The sequence below is a fragment of the Danio rerio genome, chromosome 7 (assembly GCF_052040795.2).
Source record: "Danio rerio strain M-AB ecotype USA chromosome 7, GRCz13ab, whole genome shotgun sequence".
Lineage (NCBI taxonomy): Eukaryota > Metazoa > Chordata > Actinopteri > Cypriniformes > Danionidae > Danio > Danio rerio.
Genome location: NC_141027.1, coordinates 32,855,438 through 32,879,404, shown reverse-complemented (window position 1 = coordinate 32,879,404; position 23,967 = coordinate 32,855,438). Strand labels below are relative to the sequence as shown.

Genomic DNA, 23,967 nt, shown 5'->3' with positions numbered 1-23,967 from the left:
CATAAATAAATGAATGTTGTGTACAAAAGGAAATAAGGATTATGTTTTTTGTTCACTCAACTTCAGGCATTCCAATTCTGCAGACAAAAAATGTTCAGTTGGCACAACTTAAAAAGTTTGTTACAGAGTAGTTCACCTCTACAGAAAACTACTAACTTTTTGTAAACCCAACTAAATGTTTTTGTATTACTGGCGAATAATTTTAGATCAGTGCAGCTGATGTTTTTAAAAGTTGAGTAAACAAGAAAAAGCCAAAGAAAATGAATATGGATTGTTTTTTTTTTTTACAGTGTAGATGGATAAATAGATAAACAGACAGACTGAGAAAAAAAAGACGTATATAGACAGAAATAACTATACAAACAAACAGATGGTAGAGAGACCCAGAGAAACCTACTATATACTCAGAGAGGACAGCATCACTAAAATAGCTGCACACCATCCACACCTTCAGAAATTATTCTCTAATAATTATACACTAAATATTATACACTAAATTAATTTGCTTTAGTTTATTGTTCATTTATTCATTTTCCTTCAGCTTAGTCCCTTTATTAATCTGGGGTCGCCATATTAGAATAAACCGCCAACTTATGCAGCATATGTTTTACGCAGTGGATACTACTTATCTTTGGACTGTGGGGAAAACCCACGCAAACACAGTGAGAACATGCAAACTCCACACAGAAATGCCAACTGACTCAGCCGAGGCTTGAACCAGTGACCATCTTGCTATGAGGTGATTGTGCTACCCACTGCACCTCCATGACACCCCTTAATTCATTGAGATAATTATAATGAGTTATCTGTTCTTTGTTCCTGTTTTCTGTCATTTATATGTCATGTACTGGGTATTTTATTACTTTAATGATGTAAATATGTTGCATATTTCATACACCGTTAAAATGCTTTGGAGATACTGTAAAAAAGTCATGCCAATAGAGAAAATTGAACAGGACTTAACTGAAGAGAATTTTAATTTAAAAGTAACTCATATTTAAAATAAAAAACATGTCAAAAACACTGAATATAAATTATTAAATATGTAAAAACTAACTCCTCTTCGACAACTGAATTGGGAAATGCCCCACCTCTACACCATTTCATGTTAAGAGAGAGAGATAGAGAGTTCCATCTGTCATCCTGTATGAGATGCTGAATGCTCATTCCAAACATTGCCCGCCTGGCCTTGGCCCTCTCTCTCTCCATCTCATTCCCTTTTTTTCGGTCTCTTTGTCCTGTATCTTTTCTCTCTGAATCTTTAGAGAGGAGAGACGGTTGCTATAGAGACAGGGATGCTTATAGTAGTAAAGAAGGAATGTGGTTGTCATGGAATATTTTGTAAACTAGAAGAAAATAATTAAATGATTGAGATTATGCATTCATGAGCAGAAACGTGAGGCTACTGCTTGTGTGTGTGTGTGTGGCGGACAATAAAAGGAGAGAAGAGAGAGATCATTCTGATCACATCAAAAACAATTACAAAGTGCAGTCATCGCTTTTGTTTGACTTGTGTGTTTGTTAAATTGATGATTGAACCGCTCCACGGTTTGGACATTGTTTCATACCTGATGATGTGGATGAGTGAAAGCTGATAATGCACTGATAGCGAGTTCTCCATCATGTGATAATAGAATTACAGCTTCATTTGATCCCATCACCGCTCACGAGTAATCATATTATTGTACACACAGAGAGAGAGGGAGAGAGAGAGAGAGAGATGTTGCATCAGGACCACAAGGACTATAAAACTGTTCCTGTTTTTCTGCTTTGCTGTCACCAGCGGAGATCTTTTAAGTCAAACTAAAATGAAATTAAATAACTGATTTCATCACAATCTGTTCATGCTACTGCAAATATCAGGTCTGTAGCCAGCCAACTGAAAGGGGTGTTTCCTTTTTCCCAAAAAGTGAACCTTTTTGGAGTTATTCACCTCATTTTCTATTTAAATATGAGATTTAATGCTGCATTTTTGTGACATTTTAAGCACTACATTTAGCTGGATTAGCTTGTCGTCAGTCATTATAATGTTTTGATGTAACAAAAACATTCCCTAAACATTTAGAACAAAGAAACATGAATAAATACCTATTTTTACAATACAAATCATATTACATCATTAGAAGAAAAAAAAAATAGGAATCTGTTGTCATTTATTATTCAAATAACAAACTGGCCAGCACATTTAACATTCCTCAGTCAGAATTTGGCCATTTGAGTAATCAAAATAAAACATAATATATAAAAAAAAAAAAAAATAAAATAAAATAATAATGTAAAGCTTTAGCCAAATAGTATTTAAATTAATTTTAAGATGGTCCGTTTTCTTCACACCTTTTTATTGGTAATTTTTTGTTTAAAAACAATACAGTATGTATGTTTTTTGCACAGCTGGATGTTGAAAAATAGTTTGCATTGATCAAAACTGATTATCTGAAGTCACACCGAAGCGATGGGTTATTATTGATGGGTTATTTTCACAATTTATGATGGCATCGCAGTCAAAATAAGACAAATGAGGTCATGTGAGATAAATTTTGGACCTTTGTCAGTGAGAGGTGAGTTTTTCGAACCACCCAAACCCCTGGCTACAGGCCTGAATATGATTGTTAGTATGTGGATTTGTGTCGCTGTTTTAAAAGTCACAGGAATACCACAGCCCCACCTAGTGTCGATTTTAAACTACTCTTCTTGTCTGTCTAACTGATTAATGTCTGCTGCTGTATATCCTGCTGTATTTATGCGTTAAATCTTTAATGCGTTATCTTTAATTTTAGTATCCTTCACATAATTTATTTTAAAAATATTTTATATAAAAATATTAATTAAATTGTTTCTCAAGTCAGAATGTGATGTGAACTAAATACTTCCCAACTAATGGTAGACTACAATCACTCTATTAACTTCAAGTCTCCTGTAGTAGTGTACAACCTGACAGCTGCAGCACAGTAATTACTGCAGTCTCACCCTGAGGGCACTGACCCGGATGTTGAGTTGACGCTTTATGAACAGTGACTGCTTCGCTCACCTCTTCTGCAAGGAAGCAATGCTATAATTTAATCTATGCCTTTTCGAGTAAACGTAGACATGAAGCATATGACAAGTAAATTAACTTACCTGCTAGACTGACAGGCGCCGGGTCTGTATGATTTATGTGATTATTTCCCCTAATTGGTTATGTTTACTTGCCTTTTAGGTGTTTTTGTTTGTTCTTTCGGCCTAAAGGAAATATATCAACGTTTAGATATGGTTCATGGATCTATATCTAGAAGAAAGAACTCCAATTAGTGATGGTCCCATCTGATACAGAACGGGGCCCTCAGACCCCAGGGACCAATTTGGACAGGCACGTGCCGGGTATTCGCGCGTGTCTATCCAAACACCAGACGCGTTCCACGGTTGTCCAGGAAACCCACAAGAATCCCGCCATCTGTCACGCTCCTGCGCAGTGATCCCTGTCGTGTAGCTGTATCTTCCCTAACCAAGGGGAACACACGTTCATCCATTACCCGCCATAATCATGCAAGTGGGCGGGAAGAACAGGCATTTTTGACACACCCATTATGGCCTAAAAACCGTTTAGAAGCTTCTCGGTTTTTTTATCCGTTTAATCATTTTCTTTTCGGCTTAGTCCCTTTATTAATTAGTGATCGATAGAACCGCCAATTTATCCAGCACATGTTTTACGCAGCAGATGCGCCCATGCAGCCGCAACCCAACACTGGGAAAAACCCATACACACTCTTTCCCACACATACACTATATATGGCCAATTTAGTTTATTCAAGTCACCTATAGCACATGTCGTTGGACTTGTGGAGGAAACAGCAGCACCCGGAAGAAACCCACACAAACATGGGGAGAACATGCCAACTCCACGCTGAAATGCCAACTGACTGGTGACCTTCTTGCTGTGAGGCGACAGTGCTGACCACTAAGCCACCTTGACGCCATCTCCTCGGTTTTATATATGATAAATTAATAAATGAAATTCAATCGTCAAATCATATAATTTATTTGGAATTCATTGGCCTTTAAAATGGGATAAAACATGCCATAAACAGCAAAAATCAGTCCAAGGCACTTGAAAAATGTGGAACAAAATTAAAAAGCATCGATCAACATGGCTATTCAATAAAAGCTTTCCAAATATAACCATGTCAATGAAAAGTTTTAAATATTTTTCCACATTCCCCATGTGTCTTTTACTGATTTTATTTTATAAAATTTTATTTTCTGTTTATTCTGATAAATCCCTTACCCAAAGAGCACTGGCACATATCTACCCCTGAGTACTTTTTTATTTGATTTTGGATTCTCATACAAAGCACATGCAATAACAGCTTTTACATTTTAAATTAAAGATCTAAAATATACCGAGATGTGCAAAAGAAGCGTTCCTGAAATGTGTCTATGAAGTGAACAAGCTTCAGATGACGCTAAAGTGAACATGTTATCGATGAGTGACAGTATCGCCATCTGCTGGCCGAAGAAGATGATTCGTGGGTTGGGATAAACAACAAGCTGAACGAATTATTGAAATGTTTTATAGTATAACCAAGACCAAAGACTGTAGTTTGCACATTTTGTAAACTTAGGTACAGTTGTGCAAATTCTAGGAAACTAAACTAACAACAGGGGAATTTTATCATCTCGTCTGACAGAAATACCATAGCTCGTATAAAATTCACTGAAAAAAAATCATGTATTTGCTGTAATTTTGAATACACGAAATAATATCATATTATGTTTGAACCTAAATGTCTTTTTGATTAGAAATACATCAACTGAATATTGCTGAACGTTATTTTTAAAGCGAGTTTTCCCAAGCAGAGACTACTGTAAACAAACTTGAACTTTTTTGCTAACTACTGTAGCTGCTTTTTTTGTGGCGAAATACAACTTGTTTTGAATGTAGTTTCATCCGAATTTTAAAACAGTTTCTGCTCCAGAGAGTATTGTGTTTTTCTTGTGTTGGTATTGAGATAAATGACTACACGATGATAGCAGGCGTCCTACTCTGTAACACGTCACAGATACTCGGTGAGTTTGCACTGGCAGTGTGTGTAATTGCAACTTGACACCGAGAATGTGTTTGGTGGGGAGAGTGAAAGTTTTGACAGTGACATTGTTGGCTGATCTGCTGAGAATACCGTGAGAGGTAAGCACTTTATCACTCTTTTATGATTTCTTAAGATGTAGTAACTTGATCAAATTCATTTTAATACAATAGACTAAACTCATTTATTCAGTTGTTCTGGAAAAGCCAAATTAATCGTTTCTTCAACGCCAGTCGAGAAGCTTTTTTAGGTTACATAAAGTAAGCAGTTATGGACAAATATGCAGATTGTTAATGTATTGCATAGATTTGTTTAGTGTCCATGACTTAATTGAGGGAGAGTGTACAGTTTGTTTTATATATATATATATATATATATATATATATATATATATATATATATATATATATATATATATATATATATATATATAGTAATTTGTGTTTTATACATGATTAATATTAAACCTTCCCCCTAATGCCATACATAAATACATTGTAAACATTGTAACGCTGAAAATACATTGTATACAGAATAATTTGCAGCAATAGAAAGCAATAGAAATGCTGGGCTCGTCCCAACAAATTATATATATATATATATATATATATATATATATATATATATATATATATAGGAATTTGAGGAAGTTTCATTATTACAGTATAGTCTACACTAATCTGGGTTTAAATTAGATATAGGGATGATCAATTTTGTTTCCCAAAAAATAAAATGAATAATAATGGTCACCCTCATGTCAATCCAAGCACGATTGACATTTTTTTTTATCACAACAGAAGTTTTGCAGAATTATTTGTGCTGCTTTTTACAACACTAATAAAGTAAAGTTTGACCAGAAAAAGACAGAAAATGTCAGTAAAGTACTTTTATAGTATTTTATTTATATATTATATATGATAAATGCATTTTTTTTTTTTGTTCCTTAATTTGTGACAGTCCAAACTTACACAATGATTCAGTATTCTTGACCTATAATATCAGGATGTAAGTTGAGTCATATGGGGCAAGAAAAATCTGAACATAATTATAACATAAACAATTGTTTTTTAAATCTGCATCAAATTATTCTGTATACAATGTATTTTCAGCGTTACAATGTTTACAATGTATTTATGTATGGCATTAGGGGGAAGGTTTAATATTAATCATGTATAAAACACAAATTACTATATATATATATATATATATATATATATATATATATATATATATATATATATATATATATATAAAACTTCCGTACAAAGATATATGTAACTTTCAGGCCCTTGCATTAATTGTAAACAGTTTGCTAGATACAGAAGGTGCTCATCTTTCACGTTGACTAATATTACATCGCATTGCCAAAAGCCCTGTGTAATTGCTACCTTCACTTACACTGTTTGTAGTTGGGATTTACTCAATATAAGCAGTGTCACACTTTTGCTAATGGTGACTTCTCAAGTTTCATTGAAATGTAGAGCTTTGTAGTACAGAAACATAATGTGCTATTCTCAGTTCTATTGTGCAGCTGCGGTTCAGTGTTACAAATGGCATTAAAATAAACACAGAGTCTGTGTTGTTTTTACACATGGATTTACTCCAAGTAAATTAGCTGCCTTGGGTGTTCTCCCATCATGCTTTGTAGCCGAGATCTTTTCTTTACACCCAAATTCTTTGATAGAGCAAGCACTCTACATTTTGCCTGTCAACGCACTATTAGGTATGATAAATGTCAAGCCCTTTCTCTACAGTAACTCACAGATGTAATTTAACAGCGGTAAGAGAAGCCAGACTACCAGGCCAGCAGAAATGTGATTTATTGTGCTGGACGTTCCCTGAACCTGACATTTAGATTGGTATGGCATTTAAAAAAATAGTTTGTATGTGTTTTGACTCGTATAACTCAACAGGATTCATTAAGTTATTAACTAGAACAGGAGGGGAGGACACAATTACAGGCTGTAAAATGCAACATATTTCTTCTTGCACGGAAAATGCCACTGGATCCATGCAGTTGACTCGCTGTATCTTGTGTGTTGCCTTGTGTCAGCATGTATCGATGAATGTTCGCACCTTTCTGTGACTGGTGAACTGGAGCGTAAGTCTGTGTGCGTATGTGTTTTACCGCGACGTGCATCTTGGTGTGTGTGTGTGTGTGTGAAACAAGTGTCTTTTTGTCTGTGGGTTTGGACGAAGAAGAGCTCTTCCTCTCCTCCTGTCTGAGGATGGTCAGCTTGCAGTGTAGGTGTGAATGTGGCACCTGTGTGCTGTAATCCTGTTGTGTGGGCTTCCCATGCTCCATCGGTCATCACTGACACACACAAGGGCTTAGAGTTCAAGTCATGTTCAGTTTATGCTGTTCTTTATCAGTATGGGCCTGTTACTTTTTCACATTTCTATTGTACTTAATGTCAGTCACACTCTGTTGTGCTTGATGTTTTATTGATGTTGCAATGATAGATCTTGAATTAGTTTATCTATCATGCCTGTTTTTACTTGCTTTTTTGGCAGGTTCAGAAAAAACTCATTCAAACCTGGAGTTAAGATGCATCAATTAAACAAGTATAGACAACACTCAGTCGAGCTGTAAACACCCACATGAAAAAAATAATATAGTAATTTATAGTAAATGTTATATTGTTTTTAACCATACTATTGTAAAGTACTTTAATTAAACCGTGATAATTCTATAGTTGCTATGATAATACTTTAGTATTATAAACTATCCAAAACCGTGTTTTTTATGGTACACACTACCTGACGAAAGTCTTGTCGTCGATCCCAGTTGTAAGAACAACAAATAATGACTTGACTTCGAGTTGATCATTTGGAAAAGTGGCAGAAGGTGGATTTTCCAATGAATCATCTGTTGAACTGCATCACAATCATCTCAAATACTGCAGAAGACCTACTGGAACCCACATAGACCCAAGACTCTCACAGAAATTACTCAAGTTTGGTGAAGGAAAAATCATGGTTTGGGGTTACATTCAGTATGGAGGCATGTGAGAGATCTGCAGAGTAGATGGCAACATCGACAGCCTGAGGTATCAAGACATTTGTGCTGCCCATTACATTACAAACCACAGGAGATGGCAAATTCTTCAGCAGGATAGAGCTCATCATCTTACTTAAGCCTCCAAATCAAAGTTCTTGAAAACAAAGAAGGTCAAGGTGCTCCAGGACTGGCCAGCCCAGTCACCAGACATTAAAATTATTGAGCATGTTTGGGGTAAGATGACGGAGGCATTGATGATGAATCCAAAGAATATTAATGAACTCTGGGAGTCCTGCTAGAACGCTTTCTTTGCCATTCCAGATGACTTTATTAATAAGTTATCTGAGTCATTGCAGAGATGTATGGATGCAGTCCTCCAAGCTCATGGGAGTCATACACAATATTAATTCCTTTCCCACTGCACTATGACTTTATGTTCTTGACTGGACAATATCTCTGTTAAGTGACAAGACTTTTGTCTTGGCAAAGTTAGACCTTACTGTCCTAATTGAATAATTAAAAATCAAGGCATAATCGTGTTTTATTTTGGTACAATAAGTGTAACCTAGTGGCCTTGCCTTTCATATAAACCACTTCTGATACCAAATGATCATCTAGAAGTCAAGTTATTACTTGTTGTTCCTAAAACTTGGAAAGGTGACAAGACTTTTGTCAGGTAGTGTTTATACTACAACAAACCACAGTTTACTTTAATTAAATTATACTAAAGTATGCAGTTTGTCAGTATTCACTATAGTTAATAATACAGTATGCTGTATCATTCATTGAAGAGTTGAAAATACTATAATATTTAGTACAGTATAAAAACATTTGAGGATTTTCTATGAAGTGCTAAAATATTTTTTGTGTGTTTATCGGATCTAAAACATTTTGAACTTGTACACTTTTCACAACATTCAATCAGATTGTATTCAAACAGCTACTGACCTAGCATATGATCAGTATAGGACATGTTATGCAAACCATTTATCTATACTTTGTTGCATTGTACCAAAACGCACAGATTAGGATCAAAATTGTAATAATTATTTACATTTGTTTCCTTTCTCACTCGTAAAACACATTTTTTGGGGTTTGTTTATTTAATATTTATCATGAAGCACACTAACAAATCTTGTGAAGTGATGTAGAAAGTGAAGACAAAGTTTTTAACAAAATCCACACATGCAGTCACAATAATCACATTAGCTAAGTGGAAACAGTAATGTGTGTTGGATGACTACCTGTAATCGGATCCCCAATAATGCATTTTAAAATAAGATGAAAGACAGCCTTAATGTAATATGCAGATTAAAGTCGTAAATTATAGGTGGACAGAATAAGGCCTCTGATGTCAATCACTTTAAGTGTTCAAAACTGTCTGCTTTACTGCTTGAGATTTCAGTCACTTTACTGAGACATGGCCGGTGTTTATCATGCTATAAATATTATTATGTATATATATTTTTTTGTGTTTTCATAATTACATACTGGGTTGTAGAGCAAATAGTTTGCTGCACTGCACTTTTTAATTGGCACTTTTCTCAGTTTGTTCTTGATTGTTTTTATTGACCTGACAGCAACTTTTAAATGAAGCATTCTTTTGCCTGGATTCTTTTGTATGACCCAGTTTCATATTTAGTTCCTGCATCTGAATATGCTAAAAAAACTCCAGATAACTTCTGTCTTCTGTAAAGACTCTGAAGTGTTCATTTGATGGATGCTTTTTAAAGGCCATTCGTGAGAATTTGTGAAGGCCAGTGAACTGACCCAACTGGCACTACAGGACACATGAGAAAGATAATTAGGCAAACATATAATGTCCAGATTTAATTTATGCAACACATATGCAAACAAGGTATGTTTGTAAAGTATGTTTTGGATGCATCCAGTTGTTAATTTGTGGATTTGACTTATCTGACTGCAACTCATAAACAAACAAACCACTGATGTGATTGTCAGAGTCATGGTGAACAACTAAATTCATTAGTCTGAGCTTTAACCTATTTAAGCTCTGTTATACAGTATCAGTGTGATATTTCCTCTAATTAAGCTTGTATTATAAAAGGAGTGTCATAAAATGAAAATCTACATATACCTATAGATGAATAATAAGAGTTCAGATCATTGAATTGAAATACCTTGAGCCTCAAACACATTTGTTTTCTTGTTCTCATGCAAACTTTGAAATATTGTAAAATTATGTTAAAAGATTGATCAGTTTGGAACAAAACATGAACTTTGACGATCCGAATTTGGATCAATAATATGTACGCTCCAGACATAGTTTGAGTGGCCTGGTGAGATTACAATAACAATTTATAAGCTTGTATTATACTTACTGTGTATGTTGGAATTCACAGTGGCATCACAGGTAATGTATTCATGGCGTACCTCATCTCATCACAGCTCATTGTCAGAATGCAGCATTCAGGAAGAATAAATTATAAATTTATTCAGAGCCTCCAAAGAGGCATAAGGTCTGTGTAACTGCTTAAGGTCTTTTTGGTTAACATGTATCATGGGAAATTTTCCTTGTATGGTTAGAATGAGGCAACAAACACATGTGGACTGCTGAATATAAGTGTTTCATGCACATTAATGCATCAGGTCATATCACTGAGCTCTTAGAGCTGTGTAATAAATCATACCTATATAGAAATGTACATTTATAGATACGTGTGTGTGTGTGTGTGTGTGTGTGTGTGTGTGTGTGTGTGTATATATATATATATATATATATATATATATATATATATATATATATATATGACAATTTAGAGCAAATATTAATTGCCAGTTTACTGGAATTAGGTTTGGATTTGTAAAAAAAAAAAACATGATATATAAAGTGCATTCAGAAAGTATTCATAGCGCTTCACTTTTTGCACATTTTTTGATGTTACAGCCTTATTCCAAAATGGAATAAATTAATTTATTTCCTCAAAATTCTCCACACAGAACCCCATAATGACAATATGAAATAAGATTTAATAATATGAAGTAAGATAATAATATGATTTTTTTTTAATTGTTGTAAATTTATTACATGGACATGATTTGAAAAAGCATACACCACGTCTATATAAGGTCTCAATGTTGACAGTGGATGTCAAACCACAAACCAAGACAGGACTGTTTCGAGGCACAAGGCTGGGGAAGGTTACAGAAACATTTCTCCTGCTTTGAAAGTTCCAATGAGCACAGTTGCCTCCATCATCCGTAAATGGAAGATGTTTTGAACCACCAGAACTCTTCCTAGAGCTGGCCGGCCATCTAAGCTGAGTGTTTGGAGGAAAAGAGCCTTAGTCAGAAGGGTGATCAATAACCTGATGGTCACTCTGTCTGAGCCCCAGCGTTCTTCTGAGGAGAGAGGAGAACTTTACAGAAGGACAACCATCTGTGCAGCAATCCAATAACCAGGCCTGTATGGTAGAGTGGCCAGAGGGAAGCCACTTTCTACCAGGAATTTGCCAAAAGGCATCTGAAGGAATATAAGAAACCATAAGAAATCAAATTCTCTGGTCTGATGCGACTACAAATGAACTGTTTGGAGTAAATACCTGGCATTACGTTTGGAGAAAACCAGGCACCACTCATCACCAGGCTAATATCATTTGTACAGTGAAGCATGGTGGTGGCAGCATCATGCTGTGGGCATGTCTGCTTCTAGCAGGAACTGGAAGACTAGTCAAGATAGAGGAAAAGATCAATGTACAGAGACATCCTGAATGAAAACCTACTTCAGAGTGCTCTTGACCTCAGACTGGGGCGAAGGTTCATCTTCCAGCAGGACAATGAGCCAAAGCACACCTCCAAAATATCAATGGAGTGACTTCTTAACAACTTGGTGAGCCCAGACCTAAATCCCATTGAACATCTCTGGAACCGTCGCTTCCCATCCAACCTGATGGAGCTTGAGAGGTACTTCAAAGGGGAATGGGCAAAAAATGGCACACACATACACACGGACAATTTAACCTACCCAATTCACCTATAGCACATATGTCTTTGGACTTGTGGGGGAAACTGGAGCACCCAGAGGAACCCCTTGTGAACACCGGGAGAACATGCAAACTCCACACAGAAATGCCAACTGACCCAACCAAGGTTCGAACCAGCAACCTTCTTGCTGTAAGGCGATTGTGCTACCCACTGAACCACCGCGTCACCATTTTAATAAATTTGCAACAATTAAAAAAAAACTTTTTTCACATTGTCATTATGGGATATTGTGTGTAGAATTTTGAGAAAAATAAATAAATTTAATCCTTTTTTGAAAAAAGGCTGTAAAATAAAAAATGTGGAAAAAGTGAAGTGCTATGAATATTTTCCGAATGCACTTTACATATATGTATATTCAGTGCTCAGAATAATTGAGAACACCCCATTTTAAAAATGAATATTTTTATCCATTTCTCAGTGCATTTAAACAAAACAGATTTATTAAACAGATATACTTATTAAAATAATATTTCAGCCACCAAACATACTTAGAAATTGAAAGACAATACAATTAAATTCAAGCAAAATATTGTAAAATAAAATTACAACCTACAAAATTTCAACTAAATTCTTCAATTGGTTATTTTGATTTTTCCTTTTTTTAAATTTGTATTTTTTATATATATAAATTAACATATTAATGTGGGTGTACTAGTTTTTGGACAGTTATCGTAAGTTATTTTGGTAGGTAAGCTCCAGATGTGGCTTCAGTACTGACTAATCTAATGTAGATACAAAAATATAATATTTTAAAGCTTCCTATTAAAAATATGAATTTAAAGGATAGATTTGTGAGGGGTCTACTTTTATATGCTGAGCACTGTTCATGCATACTAATATTTGGTACTTTCATTCTAGACAGATTTCAAAGGGTCTTTACTAGAGTGATGTCAGTATACAGGATTGATGTACATCGACTACCACTGTATCAGCCTTTATTAAAGCGTCTCCCAGTCCTACTCATCTTTGTATCCCCTTTTCACTCACAAACATTGCACCATCTGCAGTTGCATCAATAAAAACCTTGATACAAAGCTTCTTTTCCCCCCCTTTGATCTCGAGCTCTTCTGGCATATAGACCATCTCTGAAAGCTTCCTTTTGCGATTTCTCGTGCTCACATGGAACCACTCTTAACATACTATCTCGTCACCCCACACTGTATGCCACACGTGAAGCACAACACTTGATTGTGTCTGAGCTTATGCGTCCTGTCCTCAGCAACATCAGGTTCGCTTGAGAGCTTCTGTTCATCCAAGCTTTAATAAAATAAATGGGGGTCGAGGCGGACTTGCATTTGCCTCTATTTCTCTCCACTCCTGTTTCAATCGCACACATCTGCCCTGCAGGTGTCTGTTCTCCTTCCTCTGCCTTACAAGAGCATGGTGGTTATGGGAAGCAGGAACGTGTTTTTACCTGTGAAAGGCCCCTCTGATGAATGGTTGCCTGAGTAAGGGGGAAATTACAGGACAGAGCATTTTTAGTTGCCAGGGATTGGAGTAAGACTTGTGCATTAAATCCTCCCCTGAGCGAGAGTGTGGCTGAGCTGGTATTTATCTGTTTATCTGTTGCCTCTGATTCCCTTCAGCCTAACACGAGAAATCAGTTTTTACAACCACTTAATTGAGCACACTGCCGCTTCAACATTTTTGAAAACTGTAATTTGCTCATATTTTTTTTCATTCAAACTTTATACTGTACAGAAGAATGTATTAATGATCAGTTGTGAAATACCTGGCTGCATTCAGAAATGTATTAACACTCATGGTTGTCGCTGTTCTTGTCTTGTGCATTTGCCTTTTAGCGTTTTATGTTATTATTTTCATTGGTGTTGGAATGTGGTAGATGTGCATCATTTGGTGCAGTGTAAATCCAGAGGTGGTTGAGGTGAAATCAAACAGTGGTTCACATACAGAAGCTCTGTAAGAACAGATGTGCTGCTATAATTCATATGTGCAGCACATTTAATAGTCCATTCAGGACCATTCAGCCTGGCCATTGCTGCAGAGGGAATGCTTTCTTTTTTAGTGTCGCTTGGATTTGGTCCAACTGCAGTTGGTGTCACCTAATTTGTTTTAAAACACATTATAATTCTTAAAAGATTTTTCAAAAAGGGAAGAATACGTACTTCAATACATCAGTGATGCATTACATTGCTCAAATGGATAGTGGATAGTGTGATATTTATGATGAAGTGTGGCTGCCTTATTGAATGCTGTACATTACTATTTTAAAAAATACTCTTTTGAACATCATATTAATCAGAAAAATTCTGAACATAACATTCTTTTAAAATATTTTTAAAAATTCCACAAAAATATTAATACAGAAAATCAGCATATTAGAATAATTTCTATATATAATAATTTGACTGAATAATATGACTGTAGACTGCATGGCATAAGACTGCATGGTGATTCAAGTTTTGATTAGACAAAATAAATTACAATGTGTAAATGTACATGACTACATATATATATATATATATATATATATATATATATATATATATATATATATATATATATATATATATATATATGTGTGTGTGTGTGTGTGTGTGTGTGTGTGTGTGTGTGTGTGTGTGTGTGCATACATACATACAGTTGAAGTCAGAATCATTAGCCCCCCTTTGATTTTTTTCTTTCCTTTTTTTAAATATTTCCCAAATTATGTTAACAGAGCAAGGAAATTTTCACAGTATGTCTGATAATATTTATTCTTCTGGGGAATTTTTTTATTATTATTTGTGTTATTTCGGCTAGAATGAAAGCAGTTTTTCATTTTTTTAAACACCCTTTTAAGGTCAAAATTATTAACCCCTTTAAGCAATTTTTTTCAGATAATCTACAGAACAAACCATCGTTGTACAATAACTTGCCTAATTACCCTAACCTGCCTAGATAACCTAATTAAGTTAAGCCTTTAAATGTCACTTTAAGCTGTATAGAAGTGTCTTGAAAAATATCTAGTAAAATATTATTTACTGTCATCATGGCAAAGATGAAATAAATCAGTCATTAGAGATGAGTTATTAAAGGTATTATGTTTAGAAAAGTGTTAAAAAAAACTCTCCATTAAATGGGAGTTGGGGTTGGCGTGGTTAGAGAGCCGACATATGGTGTAGTAGCACATCAGGGCGTCCCGAGTTCTTACCCCACTCCCCACTCTCTCCAACTTTGCTTCCTGTCTAAACACTGTCCTATCTAATAAAGGCAAAAAGACCCAAAATAAATCTTTAAAAAAATAAAATTTTGATTTTTTTGGAAATTTGGAATATGGAATTTTACTGCATACATGCAGTCTTGTTCATTCATAAGTTACTTAAATAAACAATGCCAAATTCTGTAATAGTAGTAAGGCCAAATAAAAGAGAAATTAGTATAATAAGATATCTGCCAATTTTGCAACCCGGGCTCATTGTGGAAACGTAGCCCCGCGGGTATACGTATTCGAGCGGTTTTTGTTTTCACGGATCCGCGAGAGGCCGCTGTGCGCGCTTTTTCGCGTCTCCAGCGCCTCTCGGTAGTGCGCGCCGTTCGCACCCGCGCTGTTCTGCGCTGTGGAGCGACCATCCGTCCGACTGGCTGGCCAAACGACCGAACGATCGACCGGGCGGCCGACCCCGCTGCCCTCCTCTTCCTCCTCCTCCTCCTCCTTCCCTAAGCCCAAGCAACGGTTTGCAAAAGCCATCCAGAAAAAAAAAGCGTCTTTGATTTCGACCGCGTTTTCGGATTCCGCCACGTTCTCGCCCTTATTTTTCGGATTCTGTTTTTCATCTTACCTGATTTCTGGAACTGCTCTTCCCCAGACCCGATCCGGGTCGTCCCCGCAGCCAGCTCCTCTTCCTCCGGGCCTCCGCTCCGCCAACGTAATGCTGAGAGCTAAGCGGACAAACTGGTAGCAGCGGGAAAGCCCTCCACTCCGAGCACGAAGAGGAGGAGCGGAGCGGCGCCACAATGCCCCGCAGCGTTTGCTCAAGAAAAACTAAACGCGGCTGTATGTACCTCTGGCCACGAAAACCGCGGTCTCCAGAAACGTCCGCGGGGCTACGTTTCCAGAATGAGCTTGGGTTGCAATTTTTAGATGTGTAATTATTTTAGAACATCCTTTACTTCACCTGTTTCCTTCTCTCTCCAGCTTTCACTTCTTGAGTCAGTATGAATGGTCCGTTCAGCCCCAGGCGGGAACCAGGGCCTGACCTGTCCTGTCTGCACCAGTACAACGAGTGGCTGGCATGTAGGCATGAGTCCAGTCTGCTGCCCATGAAAGATGACCTGGCCCTCTGGTTAAACAGAATCCTTGGTAAGAATATTAAAACGAGTCAATTCAAATTTGCATTAGAATTAGTGGTTACTGATTTATAACCTGAGAATCTTGAAGATCCTGAGGGGAAAATTCTGTCATCATTTACTTGCCTTCATGTCATTTCAAAACAACAAGATATTTTGAAGAGCAATGATTACCAAACCTTTATATCCCAAAACATTCACTAGCAACGAGGATGAGGTACTACTTTGATATGGACAAACCTTAATGTTGAAATGTAGTGAACCAGAAGTGGCTGATTGTGTCCGGATTGGGAACTGTATAACACAATCCTTAGGGCAACCTTCTGCATTTTACAGCAACCATCAATTGCCGTTGGCAGTTTTACATATGGAAAGTTCTAACTAGGGCTCAAGTATGTCAAGAAAAGTTGTGATTTTGAAATTATAGCCATCTCTGGTCACCAGTAGACCCACTTATCATTTTTTTCTTGGATTTTAGGATAAGACAGTGCCTTGTTCTTCCCTAATGCCATTTTTACTGCTTTTGTGAACTGTTGCCCTGTTAGTGTAGATGAGTTTCGGTCCATTTTCAAATGATCTTACTCTTCTTGATTGCATATACTGTATGTGGGTCAATGTTTATGAAAGTTTTTATTTGTTGTATTGTCTTGTGTTGATAATTGGTTGTAAAAGGATTACTTAACGTGTTCTGGACCAAAAGTACACGTGTCTGTACAGAATAACTATTTTTTTCCCATCCCTATTACTTGGCATAAATACGGGTTAAGGATAAAATCTTATAATCCTGATTAAATCCTGCATAAAGGCAAAAGATATGAAATATTCTGTGTCTGCCCATATGCTTACAGAATATCGTTTTAAATAAAATTCCTAAAATTCCTCTGCATCTTGGATCAATGAAACATGCCCTGATGGGACCCAAGGAAGGACCTGCTTTTCTCAGACAGGCTGACTGTTTTATACGTGTCCCTACGTGTCCTGACCTTTGTTGTCAGAAATACTTAAATCTAAGGGCTGAAGAGATTTGATGAAAACAACATCTAAAGAGGTCTAAAAAAAAAAAGAAGAAGAATGAAACCTTTAAGCCATAAGGCTGATGTTACCTAAATACGAAACAGAGACACAACAACCTCAGAAACGAGATTAGAAAAGAGACACCAGAGTTGTTGTTGTTTCCACAGAAGAGGCTGATGAGGGATTTCTCTGCTCAACACACGCTTCTCTTCCTGTTCCTGTTAATCTCAGAGCGTTATGGCTCTCTGTGGTTGGCAGACAGCAGGAGACCTCTTTGTTTCTCCCGATCTGAGCTAATGACCTTGCCCAGTCATTCTGCACATCAAGATTTCTGTTTTTGTTGTGGTTTCCCTCCTGTGTTCCCCTTTTCCAGGCCCCCCGATTCCCCTTCACCTCGATGGTTAAGCTCCGGTGCCACTGCTGTGCCTGAATCTGTATGTACTTAACACCCAGGCCTGAGGAATGTGTCTGCACTGCCGTGAGAATCTCAGAGCGAGTGTACTTAGAGGATTTTTTTGGGCATCTTCAAGTTGCCCAAGGTACTGAAAGAGTAATAAATTAAAGACTGAGGGGAGGATTGTGAGGAAGGTAAAACAACAACACACAAAAATTGTGTTTATTTTAACCCAGCTGGGTAACATTTTGGAATAAAATGCATAATCCAGCTGTTGGGTTTCTTCCTATTTTTATTATTTATCCATATTTATGATTTATTAAATTTGAGATTAAGTAATTCTCATATATATATATATATATATGTATATATATATATACAGTTGAAGTCAGAATTATTAGCCCCCCTGAATTATTAGCCCCCCTGTTTATTTTTTCCCCAATTTCTGTTTAACAGATTTTTTCAACACATTTCTACATATAATAGTTTTAATAACTCATTTTTAATAACTGAATTATTTTATCTTTGCCGTGATAACAGTAAATAATATTTGACTAGATATTTTTCAAGACACTATATAGTTTAAGTGACATTTAAAGGCTTAAGTAGGTTAACTAGGCAGGTTGGGTAATTAGGCAAGTTATTGTATAACGATGGTTTGTTCTGTAGACAATCTGGAAAAAAATTTGCCTTAAGGGGCTAATAATTTTGTCCTTAAAATTGTGTTTAAAAATTTTTAAACTGCTTTTATTCAGCTCAAAATAAAACAAAAAAGACTTTCTCCAGAAGAAAAAATATTATAAGACATTCTGTGAAAATTTCCTTGCTCTGTTAAACATCATTTGGGAAATATTTTAAAAAGAAAAAAATTCGAAGGGGGGGCTAAAAATTCTGACTTCAACTGTATATATATATATAATATAAAGATTCATTCTCATTAATTTTTGCATTTTCTTTCCAAAAGATATGAGCGGCAAAATTGTCTATGCACTATGTAAATATATAGAGTAGACATTTTTAGGCACCTTGTTAGAACGTTTGTCAGCATAGGTGTTATTTTTGCTGTCTCCAGTAGTTTGTGGTACTGTAATTTTCAGTTTTCTGACAGTGACACAATGGCCTGCTTTAGTGTTGACACGTTGTTGACAAACTAACAAATGCAAAAACAGTTCAATTTACTTACTTACTCGACACAGATATTTGCACCTCATCTGGTAAATTTTTGCAAGACTAAAGTCTTAATGGAATTAGGGGGATTCCAGAAATCTCGAAAACTGCTTGCTGAACTCTCAACTCCTAATTTTAATGACATATTTCAAACCAGCAACAAAATCTGAAGTGACCTGACTTATTATTGTTCTTGCTTATGTCCTAATTTAATTGAAAACATGGCAGGAACATGCACAAATATTGGAATGAGAGCAATTTTCTTTACAGCTGTTTCAGTGGTAAACAAAGAACAAAGACAGAACCTATAGCGGGTGCTCCCCCACAGTCCAAAGACATGCAGTACATGTGAATTAAATAAGTTCAATTGGCCGTAGTGCATATGAGTGTGTGCAAGAGTGTGTGGGTGTTTCCCAGTGTTGGGTTGCAGCTGGAAGGGCATCAGCTGTGTAAAACATGTGCTGGATAAGTTGGCGGTTCATTCCGCTGTGGTCACCCTAGTTTAATAAAGGGACTAAGCCGAAAAGAAATGATTAAATGAATAATTGAGGACGACACTTGTAGAATGGGATGTGATGTCCTTTCTCCTGTCAAAATTAATGCAGGTCACAGAGTAGACTATACCAAGTGAATCTGTGGTGATTTCCCAAGATATGAAGTCTGTTGATTGCCTATTTCAACTGGAAGGCAGGGATCTCATATTTTGTTGCATATTTATAGGACTGCAAGTGAATTCTGTTGATATATCTGTAATCTTCAGTAAATTGGAACCTTGTATGTATGTATGTATGTATCTATGTCTATGTGTAAGAAACTGAAGTATACTTTACGTTCCACTGCATGCACAATGTATGGTAGCTATTATTTTGCTATGTATTTTAAATGAATTCAAGGATATATTATTGCTCATAATGTTACCTTCATTTTAGCATACATGCAGAGTCAAACACAAACACAGGCTGACTCTTTCAAGTGTGCCTGTATCAAGCTCATGTGTCTGTGTTTGACTCTGCATGTATGCTAAAATAAAGGTAAAAAAGAAATCACATTTCTTTGGGCTTAAGCGTCAATATGTAATCTATAGCTACCAGATCATCTACAAATAATTCAGTGCCTCTATAACCTCATGTTCTTTCTCTTTCTTTCATTGCTCATTTGTCATTCTCTAAATGCTTTTTGTACAGGTCTGGATATAACAGTGGACACATTCATGGACAGACTAGACAACGGTGTCGTCCTCTGTCAGCTTGCAGAGGCTCTGCAGGAGAAGATGATTCTGGCCAGCAATGGCAAGGTGCCCAGAACTGTAAACAGTAATATTACAGATTTAATCCTTTTAAATCCTCTTAAAATAGTTCTTAACCCTTATAGATCACGTTTTGAAATATTCATAGGAAAAACTATTGAGTGTTACAGAGGATTATTACTAGACTTTTGGACTTTTATGACTTTAAAAAAGTAAATTATATGTAAATGAAGTTGCCATAAAGGATTCCTCACCCGAAAAGGGGTTAAGATATATTGTAAAATCAAAACGTTTTGCTACTGGGAAACTAGTGTTACAGCTTACTACTAAGACACAGTTTATGCTCTCAGTATTTAAGTAAAAGTTTAAGTAATAATAATGATGGAGTTTTGATAAATGAATGGTCGGCAAAAGAAACTTTCCAAAAACGTTAAACCTTTTTAATGGTATACTATATTACTTACAATTTATATAGCTTCAAACTGCACTTTCCTGTCATCAACTGCCAGTTTTTTAACTCTTTTGTAAAGTTATGATTAAAGAAAATATTGCTCTGTATCTCCACTTTCCTGGCAGACTTTTATCCTCTGACCGAGACCTGTGTGTCTGCATGCTGGTATAATGGGGGTGCATCGGTATATGTTCTTAAAAAAACAGTCAACAGATTGACAATCATTTATGAGTTGTCATGAGCTCACAAGCTAACCAGAGATTTCAGCTAGTTTATTTGCTGTCCCATAGCCTATTATTCGACGTGTGATTCGTTGGCGACCTGATGCAGCCTCTGGATCCTTCTTTGCTCGTGACAATACAGCTAACTTTCTGTACTGGTGCCGTAAAATTGGAGTGGAGCAGTCTCACCTGTTTGAGTCTGAAGATCTTGGTGAGTAGTCAAAGCACCACAGTTTTATTAAATGTTTGTTTATATTCACAATTTACTGTATTGCTTTATTTATACTTTTTCCTTCTTTGACTTATTGTGTAAGTCTCTGTGATCTTTATCTTAATGGTTATTAGTATTATTTGTTTTATAGATTTTTTTTTTTATATTCCCATTTGTGTTTTTTAAGGCATCTCCACTTTATTAGGTACACCTTACTAGTACCGCGTTGGACCCTCTTTTGCCGTCAAAACGGCCTTAATCCTTTGTGGCATAGATTCATCAAGGTACTGGAAATATTCCTCAGAGATTTTGGTTTATATTGACATAATAGCATCACACAGTTGCTGCAGATTTGTCGGCTGCACATCCATGATGTGAATCTCCAATTCCACCACATCCAAAAGGTGCTCTATTGGATTGAGATCTGGTGACTCATTGAACTCATTGTCATGGTCAAGAATCCAGTCACCTAAATCCCCTTTCTTCTCCATTTTGATGCTCGGTTTGAACTGCAGCAGATTGTCTTAACCATGTCTACATGCCTACATGTATTAAGGTGCTGCAATGTGATTGGCTGATTAGAAATTTGCGTTAACGAGCAGTTGGACAGGTGTACCTATTAGAGTGGCCGGTGATCATATATTCCTGAAAGTACAACGCTTCTGATTTTACATCAAAGTTGTAATATACAGTATCTTTGTTCTTACTTTGGACCTTGTTCCTTGAATTGTGTAGTTTAACAGAACTCACTAAATAAAAGAACACCACCATTTTGGTAACAGCATATTTTTGTCTGCTATTGTTTATTAAAGAGTTGATTGTTTTGTTTCTGTATGAATCATATCTTTTGAATGAATCATTTGAATGAATCACTCATCATAAACAGGACTTGCCATCTATTCAAGTTTAATATTAATATCCATCATATTATGATGACAAATGATTGTTGCTAGTAGTGCAATGTTGTAATAATGGTGTAAAATAAGGTAAAGATCTGCAGGTGCACAAATACCTTTTAAGCAAATCAGATCAGTATTTTTAATGTTCACTTTAATCAGATGAAGTGAATGTCCAGTTTGAATGAGCCTTGTCCAGTGTGTGCATTCAGTGTTTCTTTGGGGCAGTGCCCTGAAGAACTTCTGAATAGATAGGCAGTATCAAAATCTGTGTCACTCCACTGTTCCCTGCATCACACCCTTGGCCCCCGCTGTCCATCACTGCAGGATAAATAATGGAGAGAAAGAGAAGGAAATAGAATCGAAAGGACAGCAGGTCAGGGGAAAATGGGGAGTGGAAAAATAGGATCAACGATAGCGAATACAGTATAATAGAGAAAATGAAAAGAAGTGCACATAGAAAGGTTTCGAGAGGATTGATAAAATAATGTTGTGTTCAAGAGTAAACTAGTGTTCAGTAACTGCTATAAAAGCAGCAAAACCCTTTTTTCAGTCTTTTAGTTCTTTAGTTTTACAGGTTTATAATTCACATTACATAATAAGGGGGGTGAAATATCATAGTCTTAAAACCTGAGGGATGGTTCCAGTGACAGAAGCACAGTATTATCCTAATGATGTGTCTTTGCTTTTCAATGTTGTTAAGTTGTTTTGTTTTGTTTACATGGATTTCATGTTTGACATAAATGAAAGTGATTTATTTATTTATTTATTTTTAGAAATGAGAAAGATAATGGTTTCTGCGTTTATGTTAAACCTCAAACTAACTGAGGGCCCTTATTAAACTTAACAATAATCACAGCTTTTAAATTATGGATTAATCTTTTGTTGTTGTTGTTGTTGTTGTTGTTGTTGTTGTTTGTTTGTTTTCTTTGGGATTCACACATTCAAACCATGTCTAAATGTAACAGAAACAGACTTTTGTTTTTGTTCTTGATGGCTCAAGTTTCTGCTTGATTTTGCCACAAAATTAGCACTTTTCCATGGCACTAGGACAATCGTCATAGTAATTATTTTGTGTTAAAGTTTAACTTTGTGTCTGCATTGCAAAGTCTAAAAAATGATGATGAGCTTATGCAAACATCTGGCAGATGAAAGTGCTCTGTGATGTTTAGTATTGTCACAGTAAGATGTAATACTTTTTCAAAAACAAAAGTACACAACTTTAAAAAAATATATATTATAAGTAAAATAACACATTTACTGTAAATTGTAGTAAAAAAATAAATGGCAGACAATAAAATTTAAGGTTTATTATTTTGTTTGGAATTTACAGATATTTTATTAAAAACAAACCTTGCTTTTAATTGAATCTTAGTATTTGTTATTGTTGTTATTATTATTATTTTTGCTACTCATTACCACTAATAATAATAATAATAATTATTATTTATAATAATTAATAATAACAGTGTAATTATTTTTATTATTTTTATGTGGATTGGTGTCTAAATACAAAGAAATATTTAAAGAAAATTATTGTTTTCTAGAAGTAAACCGAGGCTTTAAGCAACCGTGTTCTTTATTTTCTTACAGGGTTATAATATTGTAAGTTGAGATATGTTATTATGTAATGTAATTTTGCTAAATATATATCAGACGTCTTTTCACATTAGAAATCTTTGCAAGTGTTTATCAAAGTTGCTTTTATTGGTCCCACTTTATATTAGTGTCCCTAACTACTATGTATTTACATCAAAAAATAAATACAATGTACTTACTGTGTTTATAATGTATCTGAGAACACTTGTGGTGCTTTTGAGTTGGGATAGAGGTTGGGTTATGGACAGGTTTGGTGGCATGAGTAGGTTTAAGGGTAGGTTAAGGTGTAAGGGGTGGTCAACAGTGTATTTACAAATGTAATTACAAAAGTTAATTACAGATGCAATTACATACATGTATTTAATCAAGCATAAGTACACAGTAAATACATGTATTTACACAATAAGTACAT

At 35.7% G+C, this 23,967-nt stretch overlaps 1 protein-coding gene across 1 annotated transcript in view; it reads left to right on the top strand.

Moving 5' to 3' along the window:
- Positions 1-5,074: 5,074 nt before the first annotated feature.
- The window catches only part of gas2b (growth arrest-specific 2b), a 32,983-nt gene continuing 14,090 nt past the window's right edge, over positions 5,075-23,967 (top strand). The window contains exons 1-4 of the mRNA XM_087261349.2: positions 5,075-5,161; positions 16,205-16,369; positions 20,116-20,225; positions 20,919-21,060. Of these exons, the coding sequence (XP_087117475.1) occupies positions 16,225-16,369; positions 20,116-20,225; positions 20,919-21,060 (397 nt within the window). The 5' untranslated portion in view covers positions 5,075-5,161; positions 16,205-16,224. The remainder of the gene's footprint in view (positions 5,162-16,204; positions 16,370-20,115; positions 20,226-20,918; positions 21,061-23,967) is intronic.